Source organism: Bufo gargarizans, chromosome 6, assembly GCF_014858855.1.
Source record: "Bufo gargarizans isolate SCDJY-AF-19 chromosome 6, ASM1485885v1, whole genome shotgun sequence".
NCBI lineage: Eukaryota > Metazoa > Chordata > Amphibia > Anura > Bufonidae > Bufo > Bufo gargarizans.
The window spans coordinates 63,413,079-63,439,348 of record NC_058085.1 but is presented as its reverse complement, the minus strand read 5'-3'; the positions used below and the strand labels follow the sequence as shown (position 1 = coordinate 63,439,348).

Here is a 26,270-nt window from a genome sequence, read left to right as displayed (position 1 = left end):
TGTCCGTTTTGCGGACAAGGATAGGACATTTCTGCAGGTGGAAAAAAAAATGGTGTCAGGCTCTCGGCCGGTATCCATGTTTTGCAGATCCGCGATTTGTGGACCGCAAGAACGGATACGGTGAAAGTGTGTTTCCGGGCCTTTAGAGGGAGACTGTCATCCATCTTCTTCGTGCAGTCTAAACCGCGGGCAGAAAGAAATCCTGACAGGCTCCTTCATGACCAAAAGTCATGTCTATAACTGGTCACACGTAGTGGATACAATGTCAATTTGCCCCTGGGTATTTATGTGCAGAAAATCCGCAGCATCTTACAGTACTAGCTCAGTAGATCACATCTAAACGCACCAAAGGGGAAAAAATTGCGTAATTCTGGCCACGGTAACCATTTCTATTGCGACTGTCCACTGCCAATTTCACCCTTTGCAAGTCTGTTATGTGTGGTTGTATTCTTACTCTGAAAAGCTGCGACGCTTCAGCTGTTGACAGGGGGCACAATCTGGGCACGGGGAGAAGAGCCCACTGTGAGGCTTTTTCCTGCCCCGCTCAGCCTGATTGACAGGTCTTTCCCTATATACAAAAAGAGAGAGAGAGCGCCGTCAATGGAGGAAGGAAGAGAAGCCACACAGCAGGCTCTTCTCCCTGTGCCTGGCTTGTTTCTTGAAACTATGGAGCAAATTTAAGGCTAGGTCTACGCGACGACATTTGTCGCCCAACATTTTGTTGCACCAATGTCGCGCGACAATTTTTATAATGGCAGTCTATGGTGTCGCACTGCAACATGTTGCGACTGCGACGCAACAGTCGCAGAAAATCCATTTGAGATGGATTTTTCTGTGACTGTTGCGTCGCAGTCGCAGCATGTTGCAGTGCGACACCATAGACTGCCATTATAAAAATTGTAGCGCGACATTGGTGCAACAAAATGTTGCGCTACAAATGCTGCAGTGTAGTTTTGCCCTATCTGTCGAGCGACAATAACGGTCATCGTGTAGACCTAGCCTTATACTACTGTTGAAGATTTAGACAGCGCAGTGGAAGACGATACCGCTATATGAATGAACCGTAATAGTAAAGGGTCTACATTTCTGGGTTGTAGGTGACAGAGCTCTGACTGCGGGGTGTCCCACTGAGAATTCTGGGCCCACTGTTTCTGCCTTCCTGCACAAGAGGAGTGAGAACTCTGAATGGAGCGGCAGAGGTGGATGCGCACACCCGTTCCTTTCAAAGTCTATAGGGCTGAGGAAGACCACCAATTACAGCGCTTGGGTATGTCCGTCAGCCCTGTAGACATTCTGCGCATGCTCGACTACTGCTCCATTTACACTTCTTCTCACTGCAGATAAGTTGTAAGGAACAGGGGGCTCAAGATGGCCTATCCACAGGATAGTTTGTGACTATCTGATTGGTGGGTGTCTGACTCCAGTGACCCCCGCAGATGAGCCGCGCTCCGGTGAGCACTGTAGCCTCTTCCTAGGCCAATAATATCACGTTCATCGGTCACATGACCTAGACGCAGCTCAACTCCATTGTAGTGAGTGGGTCTGGGGTGCAATACCAAGAACGGCGCTGTGCTTGGTAAGCTGTGAAGAGGCCAAAGGGTTCACCGGAACGCCGCAGCCTCTTTAAACAGCCGATTGTCAGGGATACTGGGAATCGGACAGATCACGGAGGGATGACCTATCCTGAGGACAGGCCATCAATATTAAAATCCCAGACAACCCCTTTAAAGGGAATTCCCTTCCATATGTCCAGGCCCCTCACACACAATGTACTTTTTTCACAATGTGGTCCCCCCCCCCGGCACCAGCGTCACTTCTGAAGTCCGCGCGGCCGCATCTCCCCGTTGCACGGATGAAAACAACCGGCATCGGGGGCAGCCAATAGTAAGCGGTGACGGGCCTACGGAGGCTTGTACTCATCACCGCCTGCTATTGGCTGCAGACTCCGGATGTTTTCATCTGCACGATGAGGAGATGCTGTGCGGGCTTCAGAAATGACACGGGTGCCGGGGAGGGAGGCAAGTACATTGTGTGTGAGGGGTCCGGCCTATGGGGGGACATTTCAGGGGTTGGACAATCCCTTTAAGTAAAATCATAAGTACATAATAATTTACAAAATATATATAAAAAAAATAATCGATATTAGTAAAAATAAAGGATATTCTGTCAAGCGCTCATGCATATAGTCAAATGGAGTTTTTAATTTTAATATAACTTATCCCCAAAAATGAAATGAGGTCACTAGCAGTCAGATGAAGAATACACATGATTTTTTTTTTTTATTATTCACAGTTAATAACTATCTACCAAATTGATGCATTGGAGGATTAAATACAGAAGCCGTTCTTAATTATTTAAACACTGATTTGATTTTTTTATATATATATACACACACATTATTCATCTGCAAAAGGGTGCAGGATATACACAAATCCCCAAATACACAATCATATGGTCCCAGTGCGTTCCTAACCTTTTTCGCTTAGGCCTGAAGGAAGCAGACTAGGAAGGGCCAAGACACAGAGTGTCAAAAGTAAGGGGCAGAAAGAGCCATTACGCGTGTACTGTAAGGATTTCATGAACGATACAGAGTCTGCCCTCTAGACTGTAATCGCTGTTAGGTTAGTTCTCTTATCCGATTTCCTAGTAGTAAGATTTTGTAGTTTAAAGCACAGGCGCTCGGTTCCTCCACAGCCCCTCGCAGAGGGTTAGCGTAGCTGCATCAAGGCCAAACATGAAATCCCAGCCCTTGCTCGTACATTGGCACTTGTATCGTTACAACATGGAGCCTTAAAAGGTGAAGAACGTGGACTCTGGACAGCTCGTGATTTGCATGCGTCGCCTCGTACAGGACGGAGTCCCCCCCCCCCCTTCTCCTCTTTCCGATTGCCTATCTGTGTAATCCAAATCATAAGATCGCTAAACGCACAAGGAAGCGTAAATGAGACATACATATGCTATATAGTTGTAGTGCAGCCTTCCCTTTATCAGAGCTCTATCCGTAAAGTCTTGGAGCGATTTCCATCTGCAAGGAGTACAGGCATGGAAGGGGGGGTGGAAAACGGGAAAATGATTTGCCTGCTGAAGAGACTATGGCTGCCGTCCCCTTGAGGCGTTGATTTTTGTGTTCCCTGCCAACACACCAGAAGCCAGTGATTTGCATAGAGAGAAAAAATGGTCGGATTTTGTACATTTTATTTTACAGGTGCGTGTTGTATTGAATTGCTTTGCAAACACACATGCATGGTCAACAGGAAAAAAAAAAAAAAAACTGTGGAAAGAAGTGGAATAAAGGAGGAACAGCAGCAGTAATGGGGATCTGTTAAGTTAAGAAAACAAAACGTCTCTCGTTTCCTGTTTAATTTATAGGTAAATTTTGGCATTCTAAATCAAATACCCGGGAATCATCACTCCCTCCCAGTGAGCCTGAAACGTCCCAACTTGCCCACCCCCCTCTTCCCCGGCCAAAATAGTTCCATGAGGAGCCAAATGGTCATCCCACTCGCAAGAAGTAACTGCATACAGCACAGACAGACAACCGAGAAAGCCTATGTGTCGCGTACATTTCTCTATGTGTCTTCTCGTTTGTTTTCCCCCTCAGCCGCATCTCTACCCGTCAGTGTAAGAGAGATCCCTACCCTATTTTTTAACCCCGTGTCCGGTCTTTTTTTTCCTTTCTTTTTTTTTTGAATTTAACACTGGTTCTTTGAATCTGTGGGCTATTATATGGTGCTCCCTGGCCTGTCAGTAGTCTGTCCATGCTCTTCTATTTTGGTCATCCATGTGCCCATTCATCCCCAAAAAGTCAATCTGTATGCTCCAATTGGCGTCCTAGTCAATCCCTCCCAGGTGAGTCTGCCTGTGCTCCTTCTTGGCTCCTGGTCCGGTGAAGGCTCTAGTTACAGATTGCGGTTGACAGGTGTCACGTAGTTGCGTGGAAACATGCCGGTCTGCCCGTGACATGTGCCTTTCCACCAGTTGGGGTCTGAGTTGTCTACCACCTGGATGAAGTCTCCTCGTCGAAATCCAAGTTCCCCATCTTCCTGGGGGTCAAAGTCAAACAGTGCCTGAACGTAGGTAGGTTGCTGTTAAGGAAAATGTTAAAAAAGGTCAGAGGTAGGTACGCTTCTACAGTAATGCTGTCCATACAATATGACACAGGACTGTAAATGCAGATACGTTATTGAAGAGAAGAATCTAACGTCCATCAGCGAGCTTTACAAACACCTTAAATACCTTGGCAGAATAGACACAGATACACCTCTCAAATCTGCGGAACAGTCTCTGTCCTAGATTCCCCCCCTCTATATACCTGTGGTAAACTTGTGGCTCTGTCTCCCCCGTGTACCTGTGGCACCTGCTCGATGTCACGTAAGAAGATCTGCTGGTTCCGAGACACAGACGTGGACCGATGGTAGTCCACCAGCTCATTCAGGGAGTTAAACTTTACAACCCACAAGAAATATTTCCCTGCGCCGTCCCGCAGGACCTTGAAATGTTGGACATCATTGCCAAACCTGCAAGAGAAGCGACAGCTTTATAGGGGAACCTACAGGGCGCAGACTAGGATCTGGTGACGCAACCATTAAGAGCGACTTACTTTACTGACAGAGAGAAGTCCCCTGGAGCACTTTCGCTTTCTCGAATCAAAAAGGCACCGTCGTGTCTCTGCTTCCCGAGCATCTCCTCTGCTTTGGCACGTGGGATTTTGCCAAAAAACCACCTGTAGAAGATGGAGAAGCAGATTAGAAACCAAAAAACAATTCACCTGATGGCCTGTCCGTTAGGATGTATGAAGGGTGGGTGTTTGATCCCCAAATCCCTAATGATCGGCAGAACTGCTGTAGGTGGCAAATTGATGGCCATGTGAGTATGGTGGTCTGGTGTGGCAAATCCTGGTGGGGAAAGCAGCTGGGAGCAGGACCTGAAGCCCACATAGTGCCACGGGTTAGATAAATGTCTGATTGCTGGAGGCCCAAACTCTGTCTTCTTCTATCTAGGAAAGAAGTCATGGGCATATACTTAAAGGGGTTAACCTGGGAATTAGGACTCATGCACACGACCGTATGTATTTTGCAGTCTGCAAAACACGATCCGCAAAAAATAAGGATGACGTCCGTGTGACATCCATATGGCATCCGTTTTATTTATTTTTTGCGGATCCATTGTAACAATGTCTTTAGGACATGTTCTATATTTTTTGCGGAATGGCCATGTCGACTCATGGAAACTGAATGCGTATTTTTATTTTTTTGCAGACCCATTGAAGTGAATGGTTCCGCATACGGGAAGAAAATATGTTCGTGGTGCATGGGTGACCTATCCTCAAGTGGGAAAAAAAAGAAGCAAAATAGCATTTATGGGTTTTGTTTTTAAGGTGTTAACGATGCGGTAAAACTGACATGTGCTCCTCATTCTCTAGGACTAGGTCAATACGATTACAGCGATACTATTTTTGTATAGTTTTCTCTGTGTTTTAATATTGATAAAAAAAAAAACTTTTTAAAAATATGTTTTTTTTTTCTTTTCTTTTCATCGCCATATTCTGACCCCCATAACTTTTTTTTAGTTATGTAGCCAGAGCTGTGCGAGGGCTCACTTTTTGCAGGATGATCTGTATTGATACCACTTTTTATTCAACTTTTTGGGGAAGGTGGAGTGATAAAAAAACATTTTTTTCTGTTACACCATTCACCGTATAGGATAAGTTTTTTAAATATTTTAACAGTATGGGCTATTTAGCACACATGCCCACGATGTGTAATTTTTATTGTTTATTTTATTTTGGGGAAGGGGGTGATTAGAATTTTTATAGATTTTTTTTAAAATCTTTTTTACTTTTTTTTTTTAGGCCCCCAAGTGGACCCCAAAATGCAATCATTAGATTTCAATTTGTATAGAGTAATGGAATATTATCCATTACCCTACACATAGATTGCTATATTACTATACAGTGCTGCCACCTGCTGGCCTGAATTGTAATATACAAGTAATGAGCCTAGAAGCCTAGTACAGGCTCTCGCTCATTACTTTCATGGAACGCCTTCCCCGAGCTCCCCAAACAAACAATATACTCACGGATGTGGTTTCATTTCTATGTAGTTTTTGGGAATAAATCCATCCTTGCCGTTGAGCTCTGCTTTGTACCAGTTTTGGTCACATTCTTCATTCAACACCTGCAATTGGCACAGACAGATCAGTGGTCGGGAAGCTGCTTTACACAATATAAATGATCCTAATACTACAAGATCAGTACAGATTTTTAAGCTTTCAGGTTACTGTCCACAGTACAGCAGTGCGCCAGCACAGTTTACGGCATAACTGACAATACTCAGACAAATGTCAGAAGATTGCGTTAAAGGGCATCTACCAGCAGATTTGTACCCATGACCTGTTACATGTGCGCTCGGCAGCTGAAGGCATTGTGTTGGTCCCATGTTCACATGTGCCCACATTGCTGAGAAAAATGATGTTTTAAAGGATAACTGTCCTATTTTCGCTCAAAATTCAGTTTTTATATATGTTGTTGCTGCTGTGTTGATGATAGTCACTAATTATTGTGAAAGTTACCCTTTAATACATGCACATGAAACCCTTGGAGCAACGAGGGCGTTGCCATTACACCTAAATGCTCTGCTCTCTCTGCAACTGCAGCGCCCTCTCAATTTTGATTGACAGGGCCAGGCGTTATGATGTTTTCAGGTCAGTCAGTTTCATAGGAATAAATCTGCTGACAGATGCCCTTAGATGCCCTTTAAATAAAGCACATGGGGCCTTGTAGTCTGGATGATGTGCATGCGGTATGTACAGTACTGTTACATCAGTGATCTTCTGCAGATGTTTATCATGCACAGCGCCTGCTCGACTGGGAATCAAGAATCGGGCTATGCTAGATTTAAACATGTCTAATCCTTGTTTACCCCGGAGATAAGCACTGGGAGAGGAGCCTCGCTGGGGATAATCCCTCAGCAAATACTCCTGCTCATCCGCTACCAGCATGACTGTTCGGGGGTGATAGTTGCTAGCGTCTTATGCTTATTATCTCCAGCCTCAAAGGGGTTAGCCACATTATCATTATTTTCATAGATCTGATGGAAGGTGCATGATAAGCCACTTACATTACATTACTGTATGGCATGCTTGGTCCTAAACATGGCCGCTGAGGACTGGTACATGATCAGGCCTGTCCATCAGCATCCGCCACTGAATAGCACCGCACATGGCATAGGAAACTAGCGCATGTGCAGTACCAGATGGCTGCTGACGGATGGGTCTGGTCAAGTGAGTGGTCAAGTTTAGGCCCAGCATGCCAGAAAGTCCCCATATTAAAAAAGGGGGTGGTGTTTCTCAGAAGAACATTGGAGGCCATACACATAAAAGATAGCCATTGGCCATGAAGCTAGGCCAAGAACATATACAGGTCCTTCTAAAAAAAAATTAGCATATTGTGATAAAGTTCATTATTTTCTGTAATGTACTGATAAAGATTAGACTTTCATATATTTTAGATTCATTACACACCAACTGAAGTAGTTCAAGCCTTTTATTGTTTTAATATTGATGATTTTGGCATACAGCTCATGAAAACCCCAAATTCCTATCTAAAAAAATTAGCATATTTCATCCGACCAATAAAAGAAAAGTGTTTTTTAATACAAAAAAAGTCAACCTTCAAATAATGATGTTCAGTTATGCACTCAATACATGGTCGGGAATCCCTTTGCAGAAATGACTGCTTCAATGCGGTGTGGCATGGAGGCAATCAGCCTGTGGCACTGCTGAGGTGTTCATGGAGGCCCAGGATGCTTCGATAGCGGCCTTAAGCTCATCCAGAGTGTTGGGTCTTGCGTCTCTCAACTTTTTCTTCCCAATATCCCACAGATTCTCTATGGGGTTCAGGTCAGGAGAGTTGGCAGGCCAATTGAGCACAGTAATACCATGCAGGTGTTTAGAGTTAATTAGTTGATTCAGATGATTAGGTTAATAGCTCGTTTAGAGAACCTTTTCATGATATGCTAATTTTTTTAGATAGGAATTTGGGTTTTCATGAGCTGTATGCCAAAATCATCAATATTAAAACAATAAAAGGCTTGAACTACTTCAGTTGTGTGTAATGAATCTAAAATATATGAAAGTCTAATGTTTATCAGTACATTACAGAAAATAATGAACTTTATCACAATATGCTAATTTTTTTTAGAAGGACCTGTATGTCCAGGGTAAAGTAGAAACTGCACTGCTCCTAACAAATGCAAGTCCGACCACTCCAGGAGATACTCCACAATGCAACCAATCACTGTTCAACCAGAGCTTCAAATCACACTTCCATCCGTCTCTCCTGTAAATGGTTAGATAGAGGAGCAAGGGATAGTGAGGCACCGCAGTAGTCCTTCTAAAATCAGCATTTATTATACTCAAGATCATAAGAGATACAAGCATATCAAGTGTTTAGACCGGTCTCCCGGGTTTCACCTTCGCTTGGTCAGGGGCGTATCTATTATACACATGGGAGTTACTCCTCCCTCCACCTGTCTAAAACCATCTCATTGACATATATATTCCAATTTCAATAAAACATATCCATAAATAAACCGTCATCATTCTTACACTCAAAAGGATTAAAAACATCACAACTATTAATAAAATCTATCCATCTCCGCTTGTCTCTACTATCGCTACATAGGCCGATCAATGGAAGACCGCCTTCACCTCCCCTTCGTGGTCACGTGGCCACACACGGCCAATAAACAGTTACTACTACAATCCATTCTCAAGGCCCACTTCACCTCCCCTTCTTGGTCACATGACTAGAACATCCAATCAATGGTTACTACTATAGTCCCATAGACTATAGACTCGCCATTTGTTTACCGCTCATTCCAATCCCACAAATTTTAGACCCGATGGATCCTTCCTGTGTACCCTGGAATTTTTTAATTTTTTTTGGAAGGCACCTAATATAAAAGATCATCTTGTGCATAGTTGTTTATCCACAAAAAAGAAGGTGTTCGAAAACATGTGTTTACATGGTGTGGATTCTGTCTGCCGTGTAAAACTGGCCTGATAAAAGAGGAGACGCAATATTGTGGAGGTGGTATCTGACAGTGATGGTGGAAAGTTTAGGATTGAAGGGGAACTAACCTGTGAAAACTCGGGAGTCATCTATATGCTGGTGTGCCCTTGTGGACTCCAGTATGTAGGACGAACTCTGAGAAAGTTAAAGACGAGGGTACCGGAACATGTTCGGAATATAAAGAAGGGGCTCGAGACGCATAGTTGGTCGGCACATTTCCAGAGTACACAGGAAGGATCCATCAGGTCTAAAATTTGTGGGGTTGGAAGAAGTGGTAAACAAGGGGAGGATCCCATCACCAAGATTAATTGCAGCGATAGTGGATTTACAAACTAGGCACCCTGCAGTCCCCTGGGCTAAATATGGAATTTGACCTGTAACCGTGCCTAACATGCATTATGTAAGGAGGGTACTGGAGTAGCTGCACTAACCCGAAATGATGGTATAATGTCCCTATGAATGAATGGTGTGAAGCGCTAAACTTAGGGTTGATGATAACACGCTCACAACAATGGGACTATAGTAGTAACCGTTGATTGGATGGTTCTAGTCATGTGACCAAGAAGGGGCGGTGACGTGGGCCTTATGAGTGGATTGTAGTAGTAACTGTTTATTGGCTGTGTGTGGCCACGTGACCACGAAGGGGAAGTGAAAGTGGTCTTCCATTGACCTATGCAGCGATAGTAGAGACAAGCGGAGATACAGTGGTTGCATTGTGAAGTATGGACATCTCCTGGAGTGGTCGGACTTGCATTTGTTAGGAAAAGCGCGGTTTCTACTTTACCCTGGAAAGTGGAAATTAAAACTTGGTGTGAACAGGACACACCACACCCGAAATCTGCAGCGCTCAGAGTAGCAATGACAATTTGGAATTTTCTTTTTTTTTTTTTTTTTTTTTCAAGAATATATATGCACTCACTGGAGAGAGGGGAATAACCTGAAGCCACAAACCTTTGGCACCAGCTTATCTACATCGAGAAAGCTTTAGAAATGTTGAAATCCAGGGGCCTGGATGTATTTCTAGGGTGTAATAATATTACAGGCTATAGCTACTAGAGAGGGGTCGTTGATTGCCTGATCGGAGTCGGGAAGGAATTTTTTATTCCCCTAAAGTGGGGAAAATTGGCTTCTACCTCACAGTTAGTTTTTTTTTGCCTTCTTCTGGATCAACTTGCAGGATGACAGGCAGAACTGGATGGACAGATGGCTTTTTTCGGCCTTATGTACTATGTTACACTCTGCCTCCATTCCCCTGAAATCTTCCATCAGAGGAGAGTCAGAATACCCCCCCCATACACATAGCCGCAGGTTCCGATGGGTTTGGCCGATATTCGTCTACTGCTATGACCACCTTCAGAAGACAGAGGATGGTCAAGACTACAAGCAGCAACCAACAGATTCCAACTGTGTGCAAATCTGTGAAACTTGTCAGAAGATCCCTGAATTATTATTATTTTTTTTAAAGAAGAGACCTCCTATCAAATATATCACTTCATATCTATATATCACAGGCATCTATAGAGGTGACTTCTCATATGCCTATCACACAGGAGAAGTAATGTAAATGGCTCAGGGCCATCAAATGAAAAGAAAAACAGACAGACTTCATCATCTGTCATCTCATTTATCATATGCTTATGATATTTTTTTCCCAAGACAGAAATAGAAAGTGAAGTGTTAGATGAGAGGAGGAAGCAGATGGCGATCGATGATCACGTCTATGAGAGACAGATGACCTGAAAATTCTTGACAAGAGAGAGAGAAAGATTGAGGACATCTCCAGGATGGTCCACAAATAAATCAAGGGCAATCCAGAGCTTTGGGGACAAAGGCCAAACCAACACCATGAGTTTGAGGACTGGGGTTAGGATAATTCCGGCCAGTATAGACACAGAGAAAATATTAGCTGAGGCCAACCATACATTTTCCCTGTGGTGGACGTTCAAATGAATGGTCGACTGTCCAATACACATGGGTGGATGGATCCAGGACAGCAAGACAGATGTTCTTTGTGAGTAGTCCTGAGCAGCGTGCACTCCCCCCCCCCCCCTTCCCTGTAATGTCCATATGCCCACATAGGGCAGGCTCTGACAAAAAGCAATTGGTCTTCCCTGCTTTAGTACGTCAGGGGTGTGCCACAGTTAAGAAAAACCACAAAAAAAAAAAAACACAACACAATACAAAGTCTTTGACTACAACACCCATTCGGTGCTGCAGCCAATAGCAGGCTGTGACGGGAATGAGCTTCCCTAGCATCGCAGATGAAGCTATGGAGGCTCATTCCAATCGCAACCTGCTATTGTCTAACCCTAACCCCCCCCTCCCAACGGGGAGATGCAGGTGCAGGCATCAGTAGTGCCGCGGGTGCCGGGGAGCGAGGTAAGTACAATCTGTGTGAGGGAGGGGCATTATAGGGGTTGGATAACCCCTTTAAAGGGGTTGTACAACTTTCAAGTGCATTTTAAATACCCTCCACCAACCACCCAGCAGGACCTGCTAAGGCTACTTTCACACTTGCGGCAGTGTGATCCGGCGGGCAGTTCCGTCGTCGGAACTGGCCGCCGGATCCGCCGATCTGCTGCTGACTGAAAGCATTTGTGAGACGGATCCGGATCTGTCTCACAAATGCATTGCAAGGACGGATCCGTCTCTCCGCTTGTCATGCGGACCGACGGATCCGTCTTGTACATTTTTCATTACATGCCGGAACGAAGGATCCGGTATTCTGGTATCTGGCGCTAATACATTCCTATGGGAAAAAATGCCGGATCCGGCGTTCAGGTATGTCTTCAGTTTTTTTCGCCGGAGAGAAAACCGTAGCATGCTACGGTTTTCTCTTTTGCCTGATCAGTCAAAACGACTGAACTGAAGACATCCTGATGCAAACTGAACGGATTACTCTCCATTCAGAATGCATGGGGATAAAACTGATCAGTTATTTTCCGGTATAGAGCCCCTGTGACGGAACTCTATGCCGGAAAAGAAAAACGCTAGTGTGAAAGTACCCTAAGGGAAGCATACTTACCTACTGCTCAGTTCTTGCTCGCTTGGTCCACTGCGTTTATCTCCCTGCGTGTAAACTTCTGTCACGGACGAGGTCACTGTTGATTTGACATGTCCGCCAAGCATCACGGGACATGTTGCCGCTGAGACCAGTCATTGGCTGCAGCAGCGCATGTGTCTAAGACGGAAGTTTACATGTGGGAACTGAAGCGCAATGAAAAGACAGCAGTGGGCCCTTGGAGATAGAACCGGGCGTTGGGGATCAGTTAAGTATGCTCATCTTGACGGGTCCCACTGGGTGGAGGGCTTTTTAAAACCCACTTAGAATTTGGAGAACCCCTTTAAAAAAAAAAAAAATATCTCAAGCTAATAAAAAGTGAAACCATAACCTACGATCACGATTCCCACCCGTTGCTCTTTAACTGATCTAAACTGATTGATATCAGCGCACATCAGATCTTAACAGCAGATTAGCAGACCAATAAATGACCTATTCTGGTCATTATCAGGAGCCTAGAAAACCCCTTTAAATTGCAAGTACAGATGTAGTCCGGTATTTAGCTGTAATCCACATGCAGGGACCCTATCGGTGCTGTCACACATACCGTGGCCAAGCAGTGGTCGTGATGCTACCAGAGCTGCAGGTCCCTGGAAAATTCTAACAAAAAAGTGGTACCACTCTGGTGTTGTTAATTGACTGCAAGTGGTTCCCACTCTTTCCATTAGCAATCTGTGTGGCCCTGCTGCTTTCGGTCACATCGTGGCCGCTGCTAGGTTTGACAGCCCCTATTAGCAAGTATTTTTCAGTGGTACCACTTGGCTCCTGAAATTTTTGGCTTAGGAGCCGATGGCTGCTAGGGAATTTTGTTAGACTGGAGCTGATCTTGCATTGAAGCCTTTCTTGTGAGATGCTCTGTGCCAATCTTCCCAAGGACAAAGCAGGACTGCCCTATTCCCTAAGCTTGTTATACGTGACCAGTACCTGGCCAGCTTCCATAAATGTCGTCTATGGGCTGGATCCGAGCTCCATTCACTTGAGCTGGGCTCTGCTGCAAAACACAAAATCGGCATAGTTTCTGGAAAAAGACAGTGAATGGGACTGAGCTGCAGTACTTGGCACGGCTACTAAAAAACGTATGGCACTGTGCGCATTTTGATAATTTGTACAAAATGGCAATTATAACTCGTGCGACTATTTACTACTGATCTTGAAATCCTCAAATGACGACTGATTACAAACAGCAAATGAAATTATAATCGTTGCACAAAGGCCAGGCATCATAGACTAGAATGGTGGTTTAATCTCGAAGCGGCCACTGAACGAGTGCATTCTCACGCAGCGATTTGAAGATTGTATGCATTACAGCGTTGCACCTATAATGCGTATTCACTCGCCTGCTTCGTTTCAGCGCCGGGGCTCCGTACAGTGTTCCTTCCGGTCCCTGGCATTGGAAGGGGTCACGAGCGCTGCTGCAGCAATATCATGACCTGATATGATGATGTGTCCTCAAGTGGCACGTGACCCAGTAGTGACAGACCCTTTGGGAACATGTCACCACTCAGGCTATGAATGGCTGCAGTGGTGCACGCCGAGGGATCGGAACGAGCACCGAATTCAGCTTTGCTGCTGGAACAGAGCAGCTAGGAGAGGGAGAGTGCATTAACTTAGGGTCCATTCAGACGCCCGTATGTGTTTTGCAGATCAGCAAATCGACAGCACTCTCATAGAAAATGTATTTTCTTGTCCGCAATTGCGGACAAGAATAGGACATGTTTTATTTTTTTGCGGAACAGAAGGGCGGATCCGCATATGTGGATGCGGACAGCACATTCCAGCCCCATTGAAAATGAACGGGTCCGCATCTGTTCCGCAAAATTGCGGAACGGATGCGGACGTGAGAATGGACCCTTAAGGTTCAACACTGTATGGGGCCAAATTTAAGAGGTTGTGCAAGAAAGGGGAGGGTTGGGGTTGGCAAACTCCCCCACTTGGCCAGACCTGTAAAAGGGATGCCTACTTACCTGCTCCCCATTGCTGGCTCACTGCTCCCTCTCTTCCAGGCCTGCGATGCTCTACCCCCTCGCTGCAAAACATCCGGTTTGACATCACAGGCTGCAGCTGTAACCGGCTCCCCATGACAAATGGTCACATGATGTAAAGGGGAGCAGGTCAACGGCGGGGCGATGAAGGAGCCCAGTGGAGCAGCCCAAGCCTGGAAGAGAAGGGGCAGGGAGCCAGCGCCGGGAAGCAGGTAAGTAAGCTTCCCTTTACAGGTCCGGACAACAGGTCTTCCCTTTACAGGTCTGGCTCCGCATTCTTGCACAACCCCTTTAAAGGACAATTTCCATAGCTACCGAACTGCGCTGGAAAATGAGATCTGAAAAGTATGGGTGTCACTGACGCATTTTATCCGCACAGTTATTTTTTTCTGCATAGCAAAAGCAATGTATAGACAAGAGTGGTCAAGTTACCCCTATGCACAGATATAAAAAAAGACCATGAAATGTTAAGCTGCCGAGAAGGATTATAAACGATGCCTCTAGTTATTATAAAGAAGGCTGCCCAGCTTGATAGGGTTATGCAGGCATGAGATAACGTAAATGAGATTATTTAAAACAGGCCAGAAAGCCAAGAGCTCCTAATCTGCGACGGCTAATGGAGAAGAGGAAAGAGAAGAGATCAATATATAAATATAGAGTAGGACGGAGAAGAAGGCTACGGCGCGCTAATGACAGTAAAATGATGCCGAAATGTGCAGGAAGTCAGAGCCGGCCGGAGAATAACAAAAAAAAAAGAAGATGTCCAGTTATTATCCGACAACGAGAAGACGCGGCTGAAATCTGAACCGTCTGGTCCCATGGAAACCCAATGAATTCCGAGCCGCGTCATCCTTTAGAAATACACAGATGTCTCTTTCCTTTCTCACCTCTACATTTAAGCTGGCCAAAACCGCGCCATAGCTGTCTGCAAGGTGACTGGCAGACGCGAATGTCCAGTCACAGTTCACAGCCAAAGCCTTTAAGGCATATTCTAAGTATTTTATACTGTTGAGGTCATCAGTATCTGATCGGTAGGGGTCTGACACCCAGAAACTTGCTAATCAGGTGTTTGAGAAGGCACCGGGGCCTTCTCTCAGCTCACCAAGCACAGCGCCGTACACTGTATAGTGGTTGTACTCGGTACTGCACTCAGCCCTATTCACTTCAATGGGGCTGAGATGCGCCTAGGCCCTCTAGGCCATGTGACCGACCAATGGACGTGACATCACAGGCCTAAGAAAAGCTGGAGAAGGCTGCTGCAATACTGCGAGCGCCGATGCCTTTTAAAACAACTGACCAGAGGGGGTCCCGGGTATCAGACCCCCACCAATCAGATACTGATGACCTACCCTATCCACAGAATAGGCCATCAGTTAAAAAAATCTCTGAAAATGCTTTTAACCCATTTGATGACTGTTCCCCGTCATGCTTATTTAGGTATTGGTAAGCTGGGCGATGACCAACCTCCGCCATTTCAGTTCCCACAAGGATTAAGGGCTCATTCAGACGAGTGATGTGAAACTCGTCTGTATTCGGTCTGCTAAAAACTGATTTTCCATCAGCGTTGAATTAGTATCTTCTCTGCCTTCGGTCTATTAGTCCATTTTTTTTGTGTGCCCGCATGGCATCAGTATGTTATCTGTATCTGTTATTTTCACATCAGTGCCCACCTAACATCCATCAGTGAAAAATGGAGTGCCATTTATTTATTTATTTTTAAACTTGAAAATCGGACCACAACAGCGCATGCTGCAATTTTCTCGGAGTGGACCAATGGTCTCTGATAAAAAAAAAAATCAGACGTGAGAATTGGCCCATTGTCTTTCATCCCTTGCTGTTCCCGCTACGTGCTGGACATTTCTCATCTGAATGAGCCATAAGGCTGGCCATATATTAGATAGCTGTTACAGTGCAAGTTCTCGGCAGGAACAGGACTACTCTGGCAATGGCTTATCTCACCAAGAACAAAAGGAGGCCAAAGAAAATCGAAATGAGAAATCCTCATCTCTCCTGAGATATGCCATTGGGGGGGAGTTGGCCATTCCTGGCAAAATGTAATGTATATGGCCAGCTCACCTTCCCGTGTGTGGGTGCACAGCTGTTTCGGATAGTCCTGTTTATTTCTATACAGAGCGCATGCTCAACCTCCTGAACTTTTAAAGAGGGACCTAGGACCCCTTGGTTATAATGTTGGTCCCAGAGGTCAATCCACCATCTAGCGCACTCGACTAGTTGGTTTGTCTCGTCTCGGGGACAGGTAAAGTACAAACTCCCAGGGGTTATCTCCTTCACTCCATGTCTGATAGGATATGTAGCTGTCAAGAAACATTACTGAGAAAAGGAAATAGACCAAAAAAAGAGCAAACCGGAGAACTGAAACTAGACATCTGTGGCTTTCACGGGCCGATGAGTCAAAATGGAGGATCCTTGAAAGTGACAGGAGAAGTATGAATGTGGCCACAACAAATTGGGTTACAGCATCCACGGGAAAGCAGTTTAAGTGGGCAGAATTAATACTGAACTGCGTGCAAGAATGTGCGCAACTGTATGAGCAGCAATAAGGTTAAAACCACTGACAGGTGACGTGAATAACATTTCAGATCTGGTTACAATGGCGCCTGTCAGGAGTAAGTGAACAGTCAGTTCTTGATGGCTAGATGACTGGGTCAAAGCACCTCCAAAACAGGTCTCTGGCTTTCATGTGAATGTACCATATGCAACCTACCTAAACATAGTACACTCAAGTACCTCCCTTTCATGGCAGCGGTATTCCCCAACGTGGTATGTGCTGCAAAAACCACAAAGTCTGATCAATGGATCCTCATAACTTACAGGATTTGCTGCCAACAACTTTGAGCCAGATATGACAGGACACCTTCAGAGGTCTTGTGGAGTCTATGCTCTGAAGGGTCAGAGCTGATTTAGTGGAAAGCGTCAACCTACACAATATTAGGCCTCATGCACATGACAAATTGCGTTTCCGCAAAACACAGACAGCGGCCAAGTGCATCCTGCATTTTCCCTTCCACTGATCCCGCAGTATGTCAGAAATGTCGTTTTAAATTAGATTTAAGTGACAGAGATGTAATTTTTTCTTTTTCAATTAAACTCATTGCCAGTATTGCGTCTCAGGGCTCTTTCGATCACTCAACCACCTCTGATAATTAGTTTGCCAGATGAGCCTAATTAAAGGAAAACTACTTAAAAGGGTTCTCCGGGAATTAAGAAAATGAAACTAGCTAAATTTTATTATAAATATATTCCCAAATATCTTTCATTAGTTAGAATGGCTCTTATTGTCTGGGGAGCAATCATTAGGAGAAATAAAATGGACACTGTCTTATCAGTATACGCAAAACCTGTCCTAATCACACAGGAGGAGAAGCTACTTTACAACACTGAGCTAAAGAGCTGCCTCATCCTCCTTTCTGCTCGGTAGGGATTATATCCCTGAATACAGCTGATAACTATTCAGCTGAAACTTTGGAGCTCAAGAGGGGGCATGAAGTACAGAGCAGGGTGGGGTGAGGATAATGAGCAGCAGCTCTTGTATGTAGTCCCCAATACCACAGCCCCACATCACCACAGTCTGTCCTGTCTGTCGTCTGTACTTCATGTCTCCTCATGAGCTCTATTCCGACAGAGATTCAGCTGAAGATTTTATCTGCTGTATTTAGGATCATAATCCCTGACATGCAGAGCAGAGAGGAGGAGGCAGCTCTTTAGTTCAGTGTTGTGAAGTAACTTGTCCTCTTGATGATTAGGGCAAGTTCTATGTGTACAACCAAGGCTACTTTCACACTAGCGTTCGGGGCTCCGCTTGTGAGTTCCGTTTAAAGGCTCTCACAAGCGGACCCGAACGCATCCGTACTGCCCTAATGCATTCTGAGTGGATGCGGATCCGCTCAGAATGCATCAGTCTGGCACCGTTTGTCCTCCGCTCAGCAGGCGGACACCCGAACGCTGCTTGCAGCATTCGGGTGTCCGCCTGGCCGTGCGGAGGCAAACGGATCCGTCCAGACTTACAATGCAAGTCAATGGGGACGGATCTGTTTGAAGTTGACACAATATGGCTCAATTTCAAACGGATCCGTCCCCCGTTGACTTTCAATGTAAAGTCTGGACGGATCCGTCTGAGCAACTTTCTAAACTATAATGCAGACGGATCCGTTCTGAACGGATCCCATCGTCTGCATTATAGGAGCGGATCCGTCTGTGCAGACACCAGACGGATCCGCTCTGAACGTAAGTGTGAAAGTAGCCTTAGACGATGGCCATTTTACGCCCCCTAATGATTGTTTCCCAGACAAAACAATCCATTATAACTAATAAAAGGTATTTGGGAATATATTTACAAGTCATATTTAAAGGGGTTCTTCACTTTCATTTAACTGATGATCTATCCTCTGGATAGATCATCAGCTTCTGATCGGCCGGGGTCCGACATCCGGGACCCCCGCCGATCAGCTGTTTGAGAAGGCAGCGGCGCTCCAGCAGCGCCGCGGCCTTCTCACTGTTTACCGCTGGGCCGCCCGCCCACTGACGTCACGACTTGTATCAACTAGAGTGGGCGCGGCTAAGCTCCATTCAAGTGAACAGAGCTAAGCCGCGCCCACTCTAGTTGATACAAGTCGTGACGTCAGTGGGCGGGCGGCCCGGCGGTAAACAGTGAGAAGGCCGCGGCGCTGCTGGAGCGCCGCTGCCTTCTCAAACAGCTGATCGGCGGGGGTCCCGGGTGTCGGACCCCGGCCGATCAGAAGCTGATGATCTATCCAGAGGATAGATCATCAGTTAAATGAAAGTGAAGAACCCCTTTAAGTATTTTCATTTTCTTACTTCCCGGAGAACCCCTTTAAGAAAGACCATCCACATTATTAGACCTCATGCACACGCCCGTTGCCCAGCCGTGCCCTTATTGTGGCCAGCAAACAGTGGGTTTGCAATATACAGACATCAGCAATGTGCGCACCGTATCACGGTGAGGTGTGGACCATCAGATGCAGAGTGTGGACCCCATTCAAGACAGCGGCCGCATGGTCGGTGCCCGGCACACAGTCGTGTACATGAGGCCTTACCCTGGGTTCAGACCTGAGCGTTCCGAAAGGAGCGCTCTGTATGCGCGATTGTACCGGCGTTTACAATCGCGCATACAGAGACAGGCGAACACACATTGTCGCGCGTTCCCGAATATTTATGTGCGGGAACGCGCGACAAAAGGCCCCAAAAAAGCTCAAGAACTTGTTTGAGCGTCGGGCGTTTTACAGCGCGATCGTACGCACTGTAAAACGCCCAGGTGAGAACCATTCCCATAGGGAAGCATTAGTTTCTCCTTGTTGAGCGTTTTACAGCGCGTAGGAACGCGCTGTAAAACGCTCAGGTGTGAACTTAGGGTTAAAGTGGTTGTCCAGGTTCAGAGTTGAACCCAGACACATTCCCTTCTTTCCCCACCCAGCCCCTCTGACATGAGCATCGGTGCATGCTCCGATGCTCTGCCTTGCCCCGTGCTGCCAGGGCTTTTTTGTTTATATTTTTACACTGCTAGGCGGAGGCGCCAGCCTAGCAGTGCTCCCGGTGACGTCACCAGCTCTGATGGGCGGGCTTTAGCGATTGCTGTTTTACAGGCCAAGGCAGAGCTAAAGTCCACCCATTAGTGCCGGAGACGTCAGCGGGCTCACTGCTAGGTGGTAGCCTCCACCTAACTTACCCATGGAGAACCCGTTACGTCACCGGATCTCCAGAAAAAACCCTTGCCCTGCGCGATTTATCTCATGTCAAAGGCGCCGAGTGGGGGAAGAAGGGGATATGTCTGGGTTTGAACCCGGACAACCCCTTTAAGCAGATCACAGGTTTCAAGCAATAGGAACAAGGATCTTTCTGCTGCCAAAATGCATCAAATGTCTAAAGATAGGTCATCAATAAAAATAACTTGGAAAACCCCTTCAATACTGCAAATTCAACAAATGACCATTTTTAGTTCTTTACACTCTATAAAATGATTTGAAACTCTGTAATTTGGAACAGTGCATTATGTAGTTTTTTTTTTTTTTTTTAAAAACACTTATTGGCAGGTTTGTTCAATAAAATTTGATTTATAATCTAATGAAATAAGAATTTGGAAGGCAGTGTATTTTTACACATCATGTGCTGTCCGCATCTTTTGCGGCCCATTGAAATGAACGAGTCCGCATCCGATCTGCAAAAAATGTGGACCAGAAGCTGACCGAAACTACGGTCGTGTGAATGAGCCCTTAGAAAGTTAGATTGTTATGGCTGATAGTGTATAGCTAAGTATATTCCTTTTATTTTTGCTCTTTAAAATTTTTTTTTTAAAAAGGCTGCAAAATGAGACGTGGTTTGGCTAGTTCTAGGGAAATTAAGAACAAAAAAAAAATCACGCTAAAAAAATGATGAAAAAGTACTCAAAATTAAAAAAACAACCCCAAAAAAAACAACCCCAAAACAGCCTGAAAAACGAACACATCATTCCAGAATGTAAAATGTGGCCTCGGCACATCATGAACAACGAGGAATATTTTTAGCGTGGAGAGATGAACGCGAACGAGCGAAAATGACAGGAAGCTGCAGTGGATGTGGTTTACGTCAATTCTGAGGAACCTATTATGAAATACCACAAGCGAAGCCGATAATATGCAGAGTCGCACAGCGAGCCGTACGCTGATCTTTAGGCCTCAGCAGTGCCACTCACCTTCAGTATGTCTCCTCGTTTGAAGCTTAGCTCATCGTCTGCTGTCGCTTTAAAGTCATATTTTGCTATGGCTTCCATGGTTGCCGCAGCGTCCCTGCCCTGCGGGGACCTTTTAAAACAGGGCTGGACCCCTCTGCTGCCCACACCGCGTCGATGCCACTTGGCGCCGTGCGAACGTCTCTCGTCACCCACCTCCGGCTACGTTACCGCGGAATACGTGCTTGCGGCCTGCAAGAGAGAGAGGGGCTATTATATTGAAGCGCTCTTGAAGAAAACACAAGGGGTGAATATAAGACGGCAAAGTATACCACAAAGGTCTTAAGGCAGCGAATTCTTCTGGACAAAACGACAGACACGTAACGGAGCCTATTGGGTCAATGGGGTCTGTTGGGCATCGGTGATCGTACGACGCAAATGTGAACATAGACAACATTTACGCACCGCCTTACAACTTTGTATAAAAAAAAAATATATATATATAAAACAAATTACCACATTGATCTGAAGGCGGTTGCACGTGTAGGTGTGCTTTCAAACATTGCAACCAGATGTTAAAACTTGACCAGTAGGAAATTTGAAAATGCCCCACTAATCCTGTAGATGGCGTTAGCTTAGACCGGCTGTCTGGACCTGCATCGGATTCATCACAGGGCCTCAAGCGGGAGGATAAATGGGGTGGGTGCAGGGATGCACAATTTTGGCACCCCTTGTTGAGCATGTTAAAAATAAAAAAATAAATAAAAAGTGTACAAACCCAAGATGCGCCAAATTGCACTGATTCAGGCACTTTTTTTTTGAGATTTTTGGTGCAGACACATTAGTAAACCTGAGGCACTGTATTTTTTTAAATTACATTTAAAGACAGTTTATTGCCTATTTTTTTATTTTTTTTTAATCACTGAACATTTTGGGAGTGGCGTTTTTTTGTTGTTTTTTTTTTTTTAAGTCCCCTCCCCCCATAGACTTCTGTGTAGAAAAAAAAAAGCTCACCCCCTAAAAAAAACACATGAAAAAATACATGAAAAAGCACCCCTCCGCCACAAATAAAAAAAAAAAAACCTGCGTGTTTCAGCCACCTAAATGGTTTTAAAGGGGTATTCCAGTTGTTTTAAGTTATCCCCTAGATCACGCCCACCAATCACGAGAAAGGGTGCACCGTACCCCCTGCAACCCCCTGAAATGAACAGAGCCGCTGTTTGCACATGTGTGTGGCTGCTACGTTCATTTCTATGGGAGTTCCAGAGATACCGCAGTACAGCGCTCAGCTATCTCCGGATAGCCCAACCGGCCGCTCCATTCATTTCAGGGGGTACGGGGCCACCTTGTTCTTGGGATTAGTGGGGGTCCCAGCAGTAGAACCCCCCCACTGATCTAACAATTATCCTCAATGGATAGGGAATAACTTCAAACGACTGGAATACCCCTAAGGCCTCATGCACACGGCTGTTGTTTTGGTCGGCATCCGAGCCGCAGTTTTGGCGGCTCGGGTGCGGACCCATTCACTTCAATGGGGCCGCAAAAGACGCTGACAGCACTCCGTGTGCTGTCCGCATCCGTTGCACTGTTCCGTGGCCGCGCAAAAAATAAATATAACATGTCCTATTCTTGTTCACGCTTTGCGGACAAGAATAGGCAGTTATATTAAATGCTGTCCGTGCCGTTATGCAAATTGCGAAACAGCACGGACACCATCCGTGTTTTGCGATCCGCGATTTGCGGCCCGCAAAACACACAACGGTCGTGTGCATGAGGCCTTAAAGGGCATATGCACACAAATTTGATCTGGCATTTTTTTGCTCACTTTAAAAACACCATAGAAACTGTTCGCGTTTTTTCCATACCACATGTGGTTTTTTTTATGGCGGTATTCAAAACAACTACGTGAACACTTTATTCCATATAGAGAAGATGTCAAAATGGCAGGAAAAAACACCAGCACTTCAATAAGCAAATGCCACCTAATTAACAAAAAAACTGCAGTAGAAAAAAAAAAAAAAAAAAAAAAGCTTGTGTGTCCTGCATTTCTGCAGCTAACATCTGGTGCTGGTATTTTACTGCAACACAGGTGCAAAAAAGAACACCACTAAAAATCTGTGTGTGAATCTACCCTAAAACTGCTTCTGTAGAGCAGCAATGGTGTGTTCTTCCACAGGCCTCTGGCGTCCGTCCGACGCTGACAAATCATATACAATCTCACAAAGATAGGTCCACGAGCAGCCGTTCCCTCTGTATTTAATAAGAGCCACAGCGATTGGCTCCAAAGACGTCACGTGGTCAGAGAAAGGCACGGCTTGCTCCTTAAGATAAGACTGGTATGGGAATAGGCCGACTTTATCAGAGGCTTTCAGACTGTGTACAGGGAAAGATACTGACGGCCCAGTGCTGCGTGCAAACGCAACAGACCTGCGGCCTACGTTATCCTCCAACACTGCAACTCCCAGCATTCACATCTGTGGGCGTTCAAAGAACAGCCAAGGAAGTGTGCATGCTGGGAGTTATAGTCTCCCAATAGCTGGAGTGTGCCGCAGTCTGCTGACCCCTGATCGATGTGACAAGTCGCCGCTGCAGCCGGATAAATAGAGCCCAGCCAGGAGATCTGTATATACTACAGTATATATACTACAGTAGATGGTGATGACGCGATCCTGCCTACGATATAACAATGGTTGAGCAGCCTGACAGGAATCCTAGCCACTATATAGTATAGGCAAGTACTAGAGCATAGTGTGTAACCAGCCCCCCCCCCCCCCCCCAGAGGCAGCCAGTCCCGCTCACATTTTAGGCCAGGTTGCTGACAGCTATTTTAAATCATTCCTAGAGAACCCCTTTAATGACCTATCCTCAGAGTAAGGGCTCATGCAACGCATTATCTCTCAGTGTCCTTTTCAATGGGTCCGCAAAAAAAAAGGAAGTTACTCCGTGTGCATTACGTTTCCTTATGTCCGCATTTCCGTTCCGCCAAAAAAAAATAGAATATGTCCTATTATTGTCCGCATTACGGACAAGGATAGGACTGTTCTATTAGGAGCCGGCTGTTCCGTTCCCCAAAATACGGAATGCAAATGGACGTCATCCGTATTTTTTGCGGATCCAGTTTTGTTTTTTTCGGACCGCAAAATACATAAGGTCGTGTGCATGAGCCCTAAGTCACCATTACCAGATCGTTGGGGGTATGACGCCCAGAACTCCCTGCGATCAGCTGCTAGTAGGAGCCGCACGCGCCCAGTGGAACTAGTTGACTAGTTGAGCCAGAAGCAGACAGTGCTGCCCAATGTGTAGTTGCCGTTCTTGGTTGCTGCAGTTCACCCCCCCAGTCTAGCGAAGGGTAGAAGATGACTAATTTGGGTGACCAATATGAGCCAACATGGCTGACAGAGGTGGTGGGCAATCAAGTGACTGACCTCACACAAGAAATATCAACCTATGGGAATATTAGGTGCTGACCCCCTTGAAGCCAGGATCGTGTGTGTATACAGAGCAGGGCAATACCGCAGCAGCTGCTCGCTGTGTATAGGAATGCCATCACTGCTGAACCATGCCAGCTGTCGGCACAGTCTGGGGAAGTAGCTGGCAAAAAAATGAAGATGGAGTCTGAATGTGCGTACTCGGAGGGATGGAGGAATCCTAGATCGCCTCCTGATTCTGGGATATATTTGAATTTAGGCCAATGAGGACTTTCAGTTCTTGCTGTACATACAGTATAGGCAGGGGAAGGCTCTCAGTGCTGAAGAAATAGAGGGATATTGGCAGGACCGGATGATAATTAATGTGCATGGAGGAGGCAGATGTAGGGGGGAGATCAGGATCAGGCGGCTGGATTTCAACATGCCCAATCCTTAGAGCGATAAGTCGCCCATCAATAGCATCTGGCAGCAGCTTTCACCCCTCTCGGCCAAAACGGAGCATGTACATGTATGGACAGGATCGAGTTGTCGGACAGACGTGCTATAGGATATATATATTGTCCCGTTTTTTTTTTTTTAGGTTATTACATTTTCCTTCTCTGGTAGCGCCCCCTGCTGTTTCTCCTGCACTTAGCGCCTTTCATTCATTCATGCCTACTTCTAAATGCAAAGAAATATATAGCCATCTCTCTCGTCAGTGGAGAATAAAATTGGGCAGGGGGCATTACAGACCACAGTGCCATGTATAAGTGGAATCGCGGGACTATTTTCTATACAAAAGAGGAAGGGTTAACAAGAGCTGACTGCAATGCACTCCTGGGAGATGCAGGTGCTTAATGGTCAGATGTGAGGAGCTGCTGCCCACCCACCGAAAGGGAAGAGAGTAAAACAGCTAAAAATTACACTGGCGAGTAGCATTTTTTGCACTGGTACAGTTAAGGGGGATCATTTTTCTTAATGATGATCTAAGCTTTGGATAGGTCACCAGTATCTGATCAGCGAGGGTCCGACACCCAGGACCCAAACCGATCAGCTGTTTGAGAAGGCAGCTCCCAGAATGTCTTGGGTGGCGGAACCCAACCAATCAGATGCTGATGACATCCAAAAACCACTTTAAAATAATGGTGTGCATTACTCCAGATATTTCTGCCGCTTCACCCCCCTTTCTATAAGCCAGAACCACTAACAAAATCTGGCTCTGGCACAGGCTAAGTAATAAACAATGAATGACATGGAGCCTGACCACTGGGAACCCCTATGATCCAGAAAACAGAAGGGACCCCTCTCTGAATGGAGCAGTCGTGCGCATGCCGGCCCACCACTCCATTCATTTCTATGTTCCATTCAGAGAGAGAACTTGGGGATCCCTTGGGCGGAGGACGCCTGCAGTCGGACCCCATTCAGTCCAATTTTTGTCAAGTTCCCACGTAGGTGGCACTTTTGTGAGATAACTCATGTATACAAAGAGTCCCCTTAAAATAAATTGATACCAGGAAATAAAACTTTAACATGGATTAAAACACAAAAAAACCCATAATAAATAACCCAAAGATGACTACCCATAAATTAAAATGAACGAAAGTGTTGGTAGCACTCCGGAAATCATACAGGGAAGTCCCGAGAGCCCACCTCTCACTTGTGCAATACAGAAATAATCCTTATATCAGCAAAATAAGTATAAATGGTGGGGAGAAGAGCAGTAACCCTTTTACTACCAGAGCCTGCTGCTAATCTATGTAATTAGGACGATTTACTCCATTATCCACAAAGAGCTTCTAATGACAGTACCAGAATACAGGCCGGCAGATAGCAGGAACATTAAGGCTACTTTCACACTCGCGTTTGATGCGGATCCGTCTTATCTGTACAGACGGATCCGCACTGATAATGCAAACGCTTGTACGGATCCGTTTGCATTATTCATTCAAAAAAAAAGTCTAGATCAAAATGGATCCGTCTTAACTTACATTGAAAGTCAATGGGGGACGCATCCGTTTTCAATTGCACCATATTGTGTCAGTGAAAAACGGATCCGTCCCCATTT

The 26,270-nt window shown here is 45.6% G+C and overlaps 1 protein-coding gene across 3 annotated transcripts in view; it reads right to left on the bottom strand.

Moving 5' to 3' along the window:
- Nucleotides 1-2,255: 2,255 nt before the first annotated feature.
- GRB2 (growth factor receptor bound protein 2) overlaps nucleotides 2,256-26,270 on the bottom strand; it is a 40,310-nt gene continuing 16,295 nt past the window's right edge. For 2 of the 3 annotated variants that reach the window (XM_044298254.1, XM_044298255.1), the window contains 5 exons: nucleotides 20,823-21,050; nucleotides 6,079-6,176; nucleotides 4,601-4,723; nucleotides 4,313-4,517; nucleotides 2,256-4,085 (listed from right to left, as the gene is read on the bottom strand). In XM_044298254.1, the coding sequence (XP_044154189.1) occupies nucleotides 3,900-4,085; nucleotides 4,313-4,517; nucleotides 4,601-4,723; nucleotides 6,079-6,176; nucleotides 20,823-20,900 (690 nt within the window). In that variant the 5' untranslated portion in view covers nucleotides 20,901-21,050 and the 3' untranslated portion in view covers nucleotides 2,256-3,899. The remainder of the gene's footprint in view (nucleotides 4,086-4,312; nucleotides 4,518-4,600; nucleotides 4,724-6,078; nucleotides 6,177-20,822; nucleotides 21,051-26,270) is intronic. The other variant, XM_044298256.1, reaches the window with a different exon arrangement.